The sequence below is a fragment of the Eptesicus fuscus genome, chromosome 12, assembly GCF_027574615.1.
Source record: "Eptesicus fuscus isolate TK198812 chromosome 12, DD_ASM_mEF_20220401, whole genome shotgun sequence".
Lineage (NCBI taxonomy): Eukaryota > Metazoa > Chordata > Mammalia > Chiroptera > Vespertilionidae > Eptesicus > Eptesicus fuscus.
Window position 1 is genome coordinate 29,668,861 of NC_072484.1, and position 15,763 is coordinate 29,684,623.

Below are 15,763 nucleotides of genomic sequence, written 5' to 3' on the forward strand. Positions count from 1 at the left end.
GAATGTTCTATATCTTGACTGCACTGGTGGTTACATGGTGTATACATTTGTCAAAACACATCTAAGCATACTCCTAAAATGGCGCGTTGATTATATGTAAATTATACACCAATAAAGTTGAAAATAATGAAAAGAAGAAAGGTAAGAGCAGTATTAAGTTCCTTCAAAGTGGAGAACCAATCATTTGCTCATCTGTGCAACTAAGTTTTGTCACGTGCCAAGTAGGAAAGTAAAGGAGAGAGAAGCTCATGCCTTAGAGGAGCTCACATCTCAAGTGTTTTCTCACCTACCCTTCTTATGTTACCCAAACATTTCAGGTTAGTCAATAAAATTCTTATGATCCAGGAGGTAGTTGAATATGGCTTTTTCTCATTTTGATTCTCATTGACTCTCTTCCCTTTATGTAGAAATATAAGATGGAAAATCCTTATCTCATTCTTCTCCTCTACGATTAATTACCCATTTAAAAATCCTCTGACCTGTTCTTATTTTGCTAAATTAACAGGAACTTACAGAATGTCTACTACATATGGCCAACTGCAAACACTTGTGTAGAATACGAAATACTTGACATGGTCTCTTTCCTCGTGTGCTCCTTTCATTATTTCCCATCCCACTTCATGTGTGTCTTCTCCTTCCGTCCCTTCCTTCCTCCATTTTGCTTTGAATGCAGAATTAGGTAACTAGTCCAAGATCGCAAAGCTAGATAGATCATCAAATCCCAATTCACTAATTTTCTGAAGGGAAAGGGGAGAAAAATGGTGAGAGGTGTATGTGTGGGAGGGTATCTCCTGGAGCTCATTAATATAGTTCTATTTTTTTTTCCAATTTTTTTTATTAAGGTATTATATGTGTACATATTTTACCATTGCCACCCCCCACCCCATTCCCATATATGCCCTCACCCCCCAGAGTTTTGCATCCATTGGTTATGCTTATATGCAAATTAATATAGTTCTAAATCAACCTCAACTCTCCCTTCACCATTCCCACGGGGCCCATCCTCAAACTTTTTTTGGTATCATCCAGTCTTTATATTGGTAACTGCTTTTGTTTGGAAGCTTCTGCTCCCAGTTCTCTCACATCAGCCAGGTCTCCACTTAAATGAAACCTGCCCTTGTTAGTTATAATAGAACCGTTCTTACCCCCAACCCATATTATCATAAACTGCTATGATAATATTCACTATCATAGCAACTTATTCACTGCTTTCACAGAACTTACAGATATTTACCTGTCAATTATAATCAAGACTATGCTCCATGTAGATCAAACACATGACTGCTATGTTTATAGGATCTACCCAGCACCTAGCAAAGTGGCCCACACATAATAGGTATCCCAGGTAGTAGACTGATCAACCTGCCTCTGTAGGGCCTAAAGTCCTGCTTAAAAGAATCTCAACCCTGAAACTGGATTAAAATGATTCAATACCCTAGGCAAGGCCAGAAATAAATGTAAATTCTCTCTAGAAAAAGGTATCATCCTAGCTCTCAAATTATTTTATAAACAATTTTTAAAAATATGTCTGATCCATGAGGCAGTAACATGGGAATAAGTAGAAAATAGGTAAGAACAGTACCACAGCATTAAAAATTTCAGCCAGCCCTGGCCGGTTTGGCTCAGTGGATAGAATGTCGGCCTTCGGACAGAGGGGTCCCAGGTTCGATTCTGGTCAAGGGCACATGCCTGGGTCAGTCCCCACTAGGGGGCGTGCAGGAGGCGGCTGATCCATCATTCTCTCTCATCAATGATGTTTCTATCTCTCTCCCTCCCTCTCCCTTCCTCTCTGAAATCAATAAAAATATATATTAAAAAAAATTTCGGCCCTGACTGGTTTGGCTCAGTGGATAGAGAATCAGCCTGCAGACTGAAGGGTCTCGGGTTCGATTCCGGTCAAGGGCATGTGCCTTGGTTGCGGTCACATCCCCGGTGGGGGGGTGCAGGAGGCAGCTGGTTGATGTTTCTCATCAATGTTTCTACCTCTCTCTCCCTCGCCCTTCCACTTCGTAAAAAATCAATAAAATATATTTAAAAAAAAAAAAATTTCGGCCAAGAATCATTTTTATGCACATACATAAATAAAATGTAATAGCAGATCTAAAAAAGAAAAAGGACAAAGTAGGAATTCTAGAACTGAGAACACAGTTGAAGTAAAGACTCAATAGATGGATTTAAGAACAGATAAAATCAGCTGAAGAGATAATTAAGGAAATGGAGGTAAATCAAAAGGAAGTATCTGGGAAAAAGCAGAGAGGCAAGAGGATAAAAAATACAGAAGAGAGGTAAGAGGTATAGAGAATATAGTGAGATGATCTATCCTACATATAAGTTGAGTCCAAGATAAGAGGAAAGAAATAAGACCGAAGAAATATTTGAAGAGACAAAGGCTGAAAATTCTCCAAACTTAAAAAAAAACAAACCACCCTAAAAACATCAAGCCACAGATTCAAGAACTCCAAGCAGATAAAATAAAAAGGAAATTTGTGTCTAGATACCACAGTAATACTTCTGAAAACCAAAGAATTAAAAAAAAAAAATTTAAGCAGCAAGGGAGGGTCAGGAGGGTGCTAGATTTTTGCAAAGGTAGCTAGAAAAAACAACTCCTTCCATTTCTATACACATGTCCTTTATAATAAAAATGTTCAACAACACACTGAAAAGCAAAACACTGAAATCAGTTATCAATAAATCAGGACAAGAAAAGCATGTTGGCTATCACCACTATGATTTTCCTTCCTTCCTTCCTTCCTTCCTTCCTTCCTTCCTTCCTTCCTTCCTTCCTTCCTTTCTTCCTTCCTTCCTTCCTTCTTTCTTCCCCTCCCCCCCCCTCCCTTCCTTTGTTTCAATTGATTTGAGAGAGAAAAATCTATCAGTTGCCTCGCATATGTGCCCTTGACCCAGGATTGAACCCATATCCCAGATATGTACCATGACTGGAATTGAACCTGCAACCCTTTGGTGAGCCACAGGGCCAGGGTTGATTTATTAATCTAGAATAGGGCCAACATATGATTTCTGTTGCAACAACTGAAATTAATTTAATGTTCTTCATATTTAATATAATTATATCATTCTTCTTTTGAATTTTCCCCAACCATTTAAAAATGTTTAACAAACATTTTGAGTTCAAATGTCATATAAAAAAAGGCAGTAGACTGGATTTGGGAGGCAGGCCATAGTTTGCTGACCACTGTTCTAGAAGTTCTAATTAATGGGATGAGAAAAGATAAAAAAGATAGAATTATTAGGAACCCCCCAAAAAACTTATTTGCAGATGAAAGTCTGTGTACTTAAAAAATAGTAGTTAGGTACAAAACTAATGTTTATAAACTAATGCTCACAGTTGAAAACACTCACCAAGCAGAATATATAAAGAGTATCAAAGTGAAATTTTAGAAGTGAAAAACACAAGAGCTCAAACTGGAAAAACAAACAAACAAACAAACAAACAAAAAACACCCTAGATGGGCACAATAGCAAAATGGAAATAAAAGAGGAAACAATCAATAAATTGAAAAAGAGTTCAATAGAAAATGTCCAATCTGTACAACAGAGAGAAAAGAGATTAAAAAAAAAATTTAAAAAGACTCAGAATCCTGTGGGACAATAATAAAGCTCAAACATTTGTTACACTGCAGTCCCAAAAATGAGAGAAAACATGCAGAGATTTAAAAAAATATATTTGAGCCCTAGTTGGTTTGTCTCAGTGGTTAGAGTGTCAGCCTACAGATGGAAGGGGTCACGCATTGGATTCCTGTGAAGGGAACATGCCTTAGTTGCAGGCTGGATCCTCAGCCCCTCTTGGGGCAAGTGTGGGGTGGGGGACCATTCAGTGTGTCTCTCTCACACTGATGTTTCTCTCTTTCTGTCTCTCCCCGTCCCTTCCACTCTCTCTAAAAATCAATGGGGGAAAATATCCTCAGGTAAGGATTAAATAATTTAAGAAATAATTGCTGAAAATTCCCCAAAATTTAGTTAAAGATAGAAACCTCAAACTGCTGAAAACTAAAGACAAAGTCCTGAAAGCTGCTAGAGAAATGACACATTACTTACAGAAAACCAACAATTCAAAGGGTATTTTTTATCAGGAATCATGGAAGCTATAAGGAAGTGTACAATATTTTTCAAATGCTGAAAGAATCAAGCCAAAATTCTATATAGAGTAAACATATACTTTAGAAATGAAGGTGAAATAGAAACAATGGCAGATGAAGAAAACTAAGAATGTATCACCAGACCAGCTCTAAAAGAATGGCTGAATTTCTTCAGAAAGGAAATAAATGATAACAGAAGGAAAACTCTAACATCAGGAATAGAGTAGTGGAAAGGGTGTATACACATACATATATTTATGTTACACATGTATATGCATACATAAACACATATACACTAATTAAACAATCCTCCTTTAATTTAAAAAATTGTGTCTGATACTGAAAGTAAAAATTCTAACATTGTCTTATGGTTTTCAATCCTATATAATAAAGGAGTAATATGCAAATTGACCATCACTCCAACACACAAGATGCCCGCCCCATGTGGTCAAAGATGGCTGCCCCCATGTGGACACAAGATGGCTGCCACAAGATGGCCAGCAGGGGAGGGCAGTTAGGGGTGACCAGGCCTGCAGGGGAGGGCAGTTAGGGGTGACCGGGCCGGCAGAGGAGGGCAGTTGGGGGGGACCAGGCCTGCAGGGGAGGGTAGTTAGGGGCAATTGGGCCAGCAGGGGAGCAATTAGGCATTGATCAGGCTGGCAGGGGAGGTTTAGGGGGTGATCAGGCTGGCAGGCAGAAGCGGTTAGGGGCAATCAGGCAGGCAGGCAGGAGAGCGGTTAGGAGCCAACAGTCCTGGATTGTGAGAGAGCAGTCGGACATCCCTTGAGGGGTCCCAGATTGGAGAGGGTGCAGGCTGAGCTGAGGGACACAACCCCCGCCCCCATGCACAAATTTCGTGCACTGGGCCTCTAGTACATATATAAGAGACTAGAGGCCCGTTGCAGGAAGATTCCTGCAAGAATAAGGCTTCCTTGGGCCTATTCCTGCAAGAATAGGACTTCCTGCGGCCTGAGCAAAGCAGAGAAGGGAGCAAAGCCTGCCGCCGCCCTGCTTTCTGCTTTCCCTCCCTCTTCCTTCTATGCTGTCTTCAGTCTTCACTCCAAATTAACTGCCATCTCTGTTGGGTTAATTTGCATACTTGCTCTGATTGGCTGGTGGGCATAGCAGAGTGATGGTCAATTTGCATGTTTCTCTTTTATTGGTGTAGATAATATTTAAGATAACTGTATGATAAAGGGGTGGGGAGGTAAAAGAACCTAAAAGGTGTAAGGCTTCTACCTTCCACTTAAAGTGGTATAGCTCTAGCTGCTTTGGCTCAGTGGATAGAGCATCCACCTGTGGACTGAAGGGTTCTAAGCTCGATTCCAGTCAAGAGCACATGCCTAGGTTGTGGGCTCGATCCCCAGTAGGGGGCGTGCAGGAGGCAGTCAATCAATGATTTTCTCTCATCATTGATGTTTCTATCTCTCTCTCCCTCTCCCTTCCTCTCTGAAATCAATTAAAAAATATTTTTTAAAAAGGAAAAAGCTCTAGCCAGTTTGGCTAATTAGATAGAGCATAAAAACAACACATAGATCAATGGAAGAGAACAGAAAGCTCAGAAATAAACCCATGCCTTATGGTCAATTAATCTTCGACAAAGGAAGCAAAAATATACAATGAGGTAAAGACAGTCTTATCAATAAATGGTGTTGGGAAAACTGGAGTAATATATGCAAAAAATGAAGCTAGACCACTTTATTACACTACATAAAAGAGTAAACTTGAAATGGATTAGACTTAAATGTAAGACCCCAAACCATAAAACTCCTAGAAGACAACATAGGCAGTAAAATCTCTAACAATTCTCATAGCCATGTTTTTTTCTGATATATCTTCTCAGACAAGGGAAACAAAAGAAAAAACAAACAAATGGAACTATATCAAACCAAAAAGTTTTTGCAGAGCAAAGAAAATTATCAATAAAACAAAATGACAATTTACTAAATGGGAGAAGTTATTTGCCAATGATACATCCAATAAGGGGTTAATATCCAAAATGTGTAAAGAACCCATACAACTTAACATAAAAAAACCCAGAAACTATCTGATTTAAAAATGGGCAGAGAACCTGAATAGGCATATCTCCAAAGAGGACATACAGATGGCCAATAGACATTTGAAAAGATGCTTAATGTCACTAATCATCAGAGAAATGCAAATTAAAACCACACTGAGATATCACCTCACACCTGTCAGAATGGCTATCATCAATAAACCAGTAAACAACAAATGTTGGCAAGGATGTGGATAAAAGGGAACCCTCGTACACTGTAGGATTGCAAATTGGTGCAGCCACTATGGAAATAGTATGGAGGTTCCTCAAAAAAATTAAAATGGAACTGCTTTATGACCCAGCAATTCTACTTCTAGGTATTTATCTGAAGAAATCCAAAACACTAATTTGAAAACATATGTATCCCTATGTTCATTGCAGCATTATCTAACCTAATAATAGACAAACATGCAAATTGACCGCACCATCGCTACGCCCACAGCCAATCAGAGCGAACAAGATGGCGGTTAATTTGCATATGTGGGTGCTGAGCAGCCTGGGTCCCGTAAACATCCTCCAGACCCAGGCCGCTCAGAGCCTGTAGGCCCACGCTTAGGTCCTGAGCGGCAGGGGCCCCAGAACACCCCCTGGCCACGGGGAGCCTTGGCGGGGCGGGAACATTCCCGCCCCCAAACACTTGCAGCAGTCTGGGTTCTGGGAAACATCCTTCAGACCCAAGCCTCTCAGATCCTGCACTTAGGTCCTGAGCGGCCTGGGTCCCATAAACATCCTCTGTACCCAGGCTGATCAGAGCCTGTAGGCCCATGCTTAGGTCCTGAGCGGCAGGGCCCCAGAACACCCCCTGGCCACTGGAGGGCCAAAAGCCCAGGTTGCCTAGCTTCGGACAATTGTAGGGTGGGACCTTGCCACTAGGGTGATTTTTCCTCTCCTAGCATATCACTGGTCATATGGTTTGGACTCCCTGACCTTTCCTCCCTAGAGATAACATCTACCCTATGCCTCAATTGTATTTCAGCTCCAGGCCCAGATAAGCAACAAAACCAGCCACTGCTGACATTCAGGACGAGCTGCATTGAATAATGACCCTGGTGCCCGCCAATCAATCAGTGGAGACCACAACCCTGAAAGGACACACCTGGAAAACTGTTGAATATGCTATTAAGATCTTCCCCTGGGACCTCCCCTAAAATCTCCACCCTTAAAACACTTAGGACAGAGGACCCAGTGTGCTCCCTGCTCTCCCTCCCTCCCAGGAGGAGGCCCCTGCCTTCCCCCTTGCTTCCCTGTCCAGGGCCCAGACACATTGACATTAGCTTCCTCACTCCCAAGCTCCAAAGGCCTTTCCTTTACCTCCATAGCTTGTTTCCTAAGCCCATTTCTTCTACGAATTACTTCTCCTACCTCTGGGATTTATCAAATAAATGTTCTCTAGAGTTTGAGTCTTGGCTCTGAATTCTTTCCTAGCCAGAACTCTAGTACTGAAGTTGCTGAACCCAGGTTTGGTCTGACCCTACCTGTCAGACACCTGGTGCTGTTCTCTCTGCCTACAACAACTTCCCCAAAGGATTTATACCTATGTATTTCCTCTAACAAAACATGTTAGGCAAAATATGATAAATCCAAGGAACCAAGATGGCGGCATAGTTAAACAACTAATCTGCTGCCTCACACAACAATTTCAAAAACACAACTAAAAGACAAAAACGTCTACCACCCAGAACCACGGGAAAGCTGGCTGAGTGGAAGACTGACAACTAAGAACAGAAAGGAGCACAATCGCTGAAAAGCTGAGGTACGGAGGCACTCGAATCGGGCCGGCGGCGGGCGGCTGGGTACGCGGCTTTTCTTCAACCCGCAGGGAGACAAGCTCCCGATCACTCTGAAATCCAGTTTCTGGGGACACTCGGGGGACCCAGACACCTACGGGGAGAAGCTGAACTCTCGGCCATCGGGTCGGAAAGTGAGAGTGACTTTTTTGCGGTGGTGCGCCCAGCAATCATTGTTTACTGCGCTGGACCGTGGGGCGCAGGGACTTGGAAACGTGGAAAGGCAGAGACGGCTGACGGCAGCCATCGCTGTTGGCCACGCCCCAGCCTAGTGACGCCCTGAGACCCCGCCCAGCCCTGAGGCCCCGCCCTGAGGCCCCGCCCCGCACATTCTACAAACCCGCCCAGGCTCCACACAGCGGCTTTTACATATAAATGGCCTGTTCTGTGGCAGCTTAACCAACTGCAGCTCCAGTCAGACTGCTCCAAAACCGCCCAAGCAAAGGAGGAGAAAACTAGCCCTTGCTGTAGCTCCTGCTGGGGAACACACAGTACACAAGGGTACATCAAGAGTGTCCACCTCAAGTAACTGGGAGGCTGACCCGTTGAACCAATAGGACACCTAGTACACAAAACTACCCTACCAACTCAGGGAAGCAGAGAATATGAGAAGGCAAGGAAACAGATCACAAACCAAAGAAATGGAGGAAAACAAGCGATTGGACATAGAGTTCAAAACCACGGTTATAAGGTTTTTCAAGAATTTCATGGAAAAGGCCGATAAATTCCATGAGGACCAACTAGAAATTAAACATACACTGACTGAGGTAAAAAATATTATACAGAGACCCAAAAGCAGACTAGAGGATTGCAAGAATCAACTCAAAGATTTGGAATACAAAGAGGCCAAGGACACTCCTCCAGAGAAGCATGAAGAGAAGAGAATTCAGAAAGTTGAAGATAGTGTAAGAAGCCTCTGGGACAACTTCAAGCGAACCAACATCAGAATTATGGGGGTACCAGAAGGAGAGAGAGAGCAAGATGCTGAAAACCTATTTGAAGAAATAATGAACGAAAACTTCCCCCACCTGATGAAAGAAATAGACTTACAAGTCCAGGAAGCACACAGAACCCCAAACAAAAGGAATCCAAAGAGGACTACACCAAGACACATCATAATTAAAATGCCAAGAGCAAAAGACAAAGAGAGAATCTTACAAGCAGCAAGAGAAAAACAGTTAGTTACCTACAAGGGAGCTCCCATATGATTATCAGCTAATTTCTCAACAGAAACCATGCAGGCCAGACGGGAGTGGCAAGAAATATTCAAAGTGATGAATAGCAGGAACCTACAACCAAGACTACTCTACCCAGCAAAGTTATCATTCAGAATTGAAGGGCAGATAAAGACCTTCACAGATAAGAAAAAGCTAAAGGAGTTCATCACCACCAAACCAGCATTATATGAAATGCTGAAAGGTATTCTTTAAAAAGAGGAAAAAGAAGAAGAAAGATAAAAATTATGAACAACAAATACATATCTATCAACAAGTGAATCTAAAAGTCAAGTGAATTAAAAATCTGAGGAACAGAATAAACTGGTAAACTTATTAGAATCAGAGGCATAGAATGGGAGTGGATTGATAATTCTCAGGGGGAAAGGGGTGTCAATGTGGGGAGTATGGGAAGAGACTGGACAAAAATCATACACCTATGGATAAGGACAGCGGGGGGGGGGTGGGGGAGGTAAGGGCAGAGGGGGAGTGGGAACTGGGTGGTGGGGAGATATGTGGGGAAAAAGGAGAAACAATTGTAATCTGAACAATAAAGATTCATTTAAAAAAAAAAAAAAACATGTTAGGATCTATATGCTGAAAAATGCAAAACACGGTTGCCAGTTCAATTCCCAGTCAGGGCACATACCTGGGTTGGGGGTTCAGTCACTGAGCTTGTGAAGCCTGTCATGTGGGTACTCTAAAACAGTAATCAAATTAAAACTAAATAAATGAAAAAATTTACTGTGTTCATGTTTTGGATTCATGACCAGGATGAAGGCCACCATTATAAAGAATGATAATTACAATGTTTTAATCATAAAAAAATAAGCTATTCTTATAGCCTGCAAATAAAATGGAATGAAGAGAACCTGATTTTAGCTTTGTTTTGTGAGAACACTAACTTGGGGGACAAAGACTCCTCACAGCTCTGGTTTTATTTCTCTTACCTTAATTATTTGAGCTGCATCATCCATCCCCACTCACTGGAATTCCATAAATACTTTTTGTTTAGTTTTGCCACCTGCAACTAAAAGGAAAAAAACACACCTTTAGAAAGGTAAAACAGCTCTATGGATTGTTCCTAGGGAGTACACTCTCAGGAGATGTTTTATAGATCTGTGTTTAACATTCCAGTAGCCATAGAACAAAGCTCCATCTTAAATAGTTTAGATCATGAGAACTCAATGAGAAATTGGGTCTTTCCAGTGGAGGCAAAATGGAGCATTCCTCTCTTCTCCCAAAACCTGGACTAATCCACTGCAAGGGGACATTTGGCAATGCCTAAAGCTACTTTTAATTGTCTTACAAATCACAGGATAGTCCTTGCATAACAAAGTATTGGTCAAAGATACTTCTGGTCCAACTGCTGTAACTCATTAGCTAAGTGACCCAAGCCAAACCTATTAACCTCTTTAAGCCTCAGTTTTTTTCTCTAGGAAAAAGAGTAAAGCCTGAATTAAGTTCTCTTCTTTTCTAATTCTTATGGTACCAAAATAATCAAATTTATATGAAAATAATGCCTAATCTTTAAGCATACACAATGGGCCAGACATTATACTGTTTTACGTGCTCTACCTCATTTAACCCTCAAAATAGCCCTATAAGGCTCATTATCCAAATAAGTAACCTGATATAAAGAGACTCTTAGGGTCACAAAGTAGTAAACAGCAGATCTGGGATCTGAACCTGGCCAATGTGATTCTAGAGCCTCATTTTTATCATCTTCCCCATCCTGCTGGGCCTTGGGGAGTGGTTCTGAATCCCCTTGGACAGAGGATTAAGAATCACATCCCTAATTTCACCACCCACTAAATACCATAGGAAACTTTAGGTTCAAAACATCGAGGAGACACCATTTTTCAGCTACAAACTAGCCAAGATTAGGAAAACAAAAATCCAAAGCTGTTGGGGACCTGATGCCATAGGTTGCTCATACTTTGTTTGCACTGATACTGTAAAAGACAATCCCTTTCTACAGAGGGCCTTCCGAATGTTCACACACTTCTTTAAAATAATCCTAAATACAAGAAAAGAAAACTTCACACAAAGACATTCAGTGACTGCCCAATGACTAGGCAATGAACTGGTCCAAGGCCCTAGCATTTCTATCCAGTGAGATATTCCACTATTGGGCAATCTGGGCTGACAGAGACTCTGTCAGGTGTGCACTGCAGTCTGGTGGCTTCCCCTACCTGATCCTACCCTTTTCCTGTTTCCTCATAGTCATTACTCCCCAATGTCAACAAAAGAAAATTAAAACTGATAGGAAAATTTTATAAAAGTTTATTTGAACAAAATCTGAGGACACGCCCAGGAACAAGATCTCAACAAATTGAGAAAATGCTCCAGAGAATGGCAGTTTGGCAGTTCTTTTTAAACATTTAGAATCAAAAGAGAAAACCTAAGGAAGGTTACATGAAATCCACTGGTGGCAGATTAAGGAGATGGAAAAAAACAAAGCAAGGAAATATCTAGGATTGAATAAAAAGTAAAATGGAGAGATAGTTACTTCTTTTACAGTGGTGGGGACAGAATAGTTAACATTTAACATTTACAGTAAATAGAGATGGTATGTGGACAATAAGATAACTATGAGGAGTTTCATGGTCATATGCTCTGGTGCTCTGAGGAGCCTGGAAAATTATTCTGATACTAATGCCCTCGTGCAGGGATTCATGAACATTGAAAGGAAATTAATTAGAAGTTGGCTGGCAGGAGTGGGCTAGATGTGCTGTTCCTCACCGGCCAGCCGCACCTGGGGTGGCGCTGCGGCTCGAAGGGAGTCTGCGGTGTGAGCAGGGTCCCTCGGCAGGTGGGATCCCTCAGCCTGGCCTGCGGGGATCAGGCCGAAACCGGCTCTCCGACATCCCCCGAGGGGTTCCGGATTGTGAGAAGGCGGTTCTTGGGTGACATGCCCCAGAATCGGGCTCCCTCCTCTCTGGTTCCAGGGTGCCTCACCCGAGAACCACTGCTGCCAAGTCACCACAGCATGACAGCTCCTGCGTTAAGCGTCTCCCCCTGGTGGTCAATGCATGTCATAGCTACCGGTCGGAGAGTCTGCCCCCTGGTGGTCACTGCACATCATAGCTACTGGTCAGATGATTGCTTAACCTTTTATATATCTAGATTTCATACTCTGATATTTCACAGGGCTCACTTAAGGTAAAGACTGACTTTTGCTGAGAAAGTTATAGGCCTGGTGCGTGACTAACCACCTTGACCTGCCCAGTTAGCAATCTATGATCAGACCCTCCTGTGTGGTCACTTTCAGTCACTGAGCTTGTGAAGCCTGTCATGTGGGTACTCTAAGCTTGCCGGTTCTATAGCCAAGTACTAAGAACTAAAAGACCAGGCAGTGGGCTTTACAGACATTTCCTAAGATCAGCTTCCTCATTTGTTAATCAAAAATTGAACTAATTTAAAGACTTTTAGAGGAGACTATGGAGGCTGCTCAGTTCACCTTCCTATTCTCACAGATGAGACCAATGCCCACACAGGATGACAGTAAATGGATGAGCAAAGAAGAATCATTGGCCTTGTTTATCAATACCTAGATCTGCTTCTCTTTCCAGCTGTACTGGTAATGCATCTAAATGTAGATAGCACATTAAACACACAATTCCAAAAAGGCGAAGATTGGTGGCAAGACTCAAACCCAGATATATCTTATTCTGAAATTTGTGCTCTTACCCCCTGGATGATGTATGTCAATAGCCACATGAGGAAAAGGACTCCCCTCTAAGAGCTAAATGTAAAGTTTTAAAAACCTGATTGAAATTTATCTTAATTGTCCAATTGTAATTATTGTAACTCATAAAGTATGGTGCAATGAGACTTTCTATCACTGTCTGACTCTTTGAGTAAAATAAACTGGAAAGGTCAATTCCTTGATATAAAGGCCAGCTCCTAAAACTCCTATGTCAAAGACGGGAAACAAAACCTTGTGGCAGCCCTGGCCATGTGGCTATGCACCGAAAGGTCACCGATTCAATTCTTGGTCAGGGTGTGTGCAGGAGACAGCCAATGGATGTCGATGACAATCTCTCTCTCTCTCTCTCTCTCTCTCTCTCTCTCTCTCTCTCTCTCTCTCTCTTACCCTTTCCCCATCTAAAATTAACGAAAACATTAAAAAAACAAAACACACAATCTTGTGACAAATTAAAGCAACACTGCCATGGTTTCATTTCCTACTGTTAATAGAGCCACTGCCAGGAAGTTCCCTGTTTACTATAGCAACAACTGGTCTTGCTAACTCACCAAGTTTCTGCCCTTTTGCTTCCTCAGGAAGCAGACAGGAAAATCAGGCTCCTGATCACGTTTTAAAAGAGGAGCTGCCATTTAAAAATAGAAATTAATAAATGCATATGTAAAAAGTAATTTTATACTTTGGCTGACATCCTGTATTTCTGTATATTAAACTCAATCTTGAAAGCACACAGTCTTATCTTTTTTATCTTGCAATACAACAATCTAGAAAATCTACTAAAACTCTCTAGAAATGCTGGATAAATGCCCTTTGAAAAGCTTAGCTAAGTTCTCAAGGAGAGAAAACTGCCAGTAGCATGAAACAAGATGTGAACCAGAAGCCAGAGATGGAAGTATGTGCTGATCTTTGTATTGGCCCCAGAAGCATTTGTTAAGACATTTCAGTAATGGACGGAAGTGGAGAAACAGAGACAGAAAGCAAGAGAAAAGTAGAAAAGGCACTTCAGAAAGGTGGAGAGTTGGATCTAAGATTTCTTGCTAAGTTGTGACCCTCAAAGGCCTATGCTTTCAATGACAATAAGCAAGGAAAAAATCACGTGCATGAACAAGACCAGAAAGCTTGTCTGACTCAGTTTAAGGTACTGGTAAGGTAAGGAAAAGGTTCCCCTTGAGAATTTGAAACCATAGACATAGACCTCATATAGGTTTGAGGTCTAAATTTACTAATTCTTATAATTAGAGGTCTGGTGCATGGATTTGTGCACTGGTGGGGTCCCTCAATGTGGCCTGCGGTGATCGGCCAAAACCAGCAATGCAACACTGCCTGCTGCTCCTGCCTGCCGCCCCCACTCATCCCGGGCCCAATGCACCTGCTGCCGGCTTGTGCCCAGTCAGTCCCAATTGGGAGAGGCTCGTGCCACCACAGCAGTGCTCGCCAGGCATGATCCCTGCATCTGGCGCCTGTGGGTCAGCTGAGCTGTGCTCCCACTGTGGGAGTGCATGGACCACGAGGGGGCAGCCCCTGTGTTGAGCGTCTGCCCCCTGGTGGTCAGTGCACATCATAGCGACTGGTTGACCGGTCGTTCGGTGGTTCAGTCACTTAGGCTTTTACATATATAGATTCAGGACCGCGCGCCGCCCCCCCATGGGAAATTAACAAAACTGGCCCATGCCAGTAAGCCAGTAAAGCCCCAAGACATCTCTAGTAGAAACAAAATGAAACCACTGTGTAAAGGCAATACCTCAACATAAAATGGACAGGATTCAGAAAACATAACAGTCTTATAAAGACAATAAAGTAAGTACGTTTAACAATATTAAAGATAAAAGCATCAAAACCAAAAGGAAGGTGCCCAGCTAGAATGGCTCAGTAGATTGAGCATTGTCCTGTGCACTGTAAGGTTGCCGGTTTGATTCCGGGTCGGGGCACATGCTTGGCTTGTGGGTTCGATCCCCAGTTAGGGTGCATACAGAGGGTAGCCAATCAATGTTTCTCTCTCTTTCTCTCCCTTCCTCTCTCTAAGCATGTCCCTTGGTGAGGATTTAAAAAAACAAAAAAAATAAGGAAGACATAAAACACTTTTTAAAAAATAAAGCAGAGCAACTAAATGGAACTTCCAGAGTAAAATACAGTCACTGAAATCTAAAATTCTATAGATGGGTTAACCACTGGAGAAGACTCAGCTGAAGAGAGATTTAATAAACTGAAAAATATATCAGAAGAATTTTTCTAAAATACTGCACAGAAAAATAAACATTCTCTGGTCTAGAAAAATAACTGCAGCACTAAAAGATATAAAGCTAATTATAAAATTTACATAGAAATGCAAAAAACTTAGAATAGCCAAAACAATTTTGATAAAGAAAAAAAAAGTTGGAAGACTACTTGATAGTGAACAAGACAATGTTCTATGGGTATAAGAAATGCCGAAACTGGTTTGGCTCAGTGGATAGAGCGTCGGCCTGCGGACTGAAGAGTCCCAGGTTCGATTCCGGTCAAGGGCATGTACCTTGGTTGCGGGCACATCCCCAGTAGGGGGTGTGCAGGAGGCAGCTGATCGATGTTTCTCTCTCATCGATGTTTCTAACTCTCTATCCCTCTCTCTTCCTCTCTGTAAAAAATCAATAAAATATATTAAATAATAATAATAATAATAATAATAATAATAAAATAAGAACAGACATATACACCAAGAGAATAAACTGGAGAGTCCAGACATAGAACCACACACAGATAATCAATGGATTTTGTACAAAAATGCCAAGGCAATTTAATGGGAACACAACAGTCTTTCCCACAAATAGTGCTAATATACTGAATATGCATATGGAAAAAAAAATGAACTTTTGACTCTTAGCCTCATGCCATACACAAATATTAACTTGAAATGATATCAGACC

At 41.8% G+C, this 15,763-nt stretch overlaps 1 protein-coding gene across 4 annotated transcripts in view; it reads right to left on the bottom strand.

Moving 5' to 3' along the window:
• Positions 1-15,763, bottom strand: part of PTPRA (protein tyrosine phosphatase receptor type A) — a 144,981-nt gene that overhangs the window by 89,525 nt on the left and 39,693 nt on the right. For 3 of the 4 annotated variants that reach the window (XM_028144696.2, XM_054724542.1, XM_054724541.1), the window contains exon 2: positions 10,105-10,184. The exons of the other annotated variant lie outside the window; for it this stretch is intronic. In XM_028144696.2, the coding sequence (XP_028000497.1) occupies positions 10,105-10,131 (27 nt within the window). In that variant the 5' untranslated portion in view covers positions 10,132-10,184. The remainder of the gene's footprint in view (positions 1-10,104; positions 10,185-15,763) is intronic. 4 annotated transcript variants of the gene reach the window in all.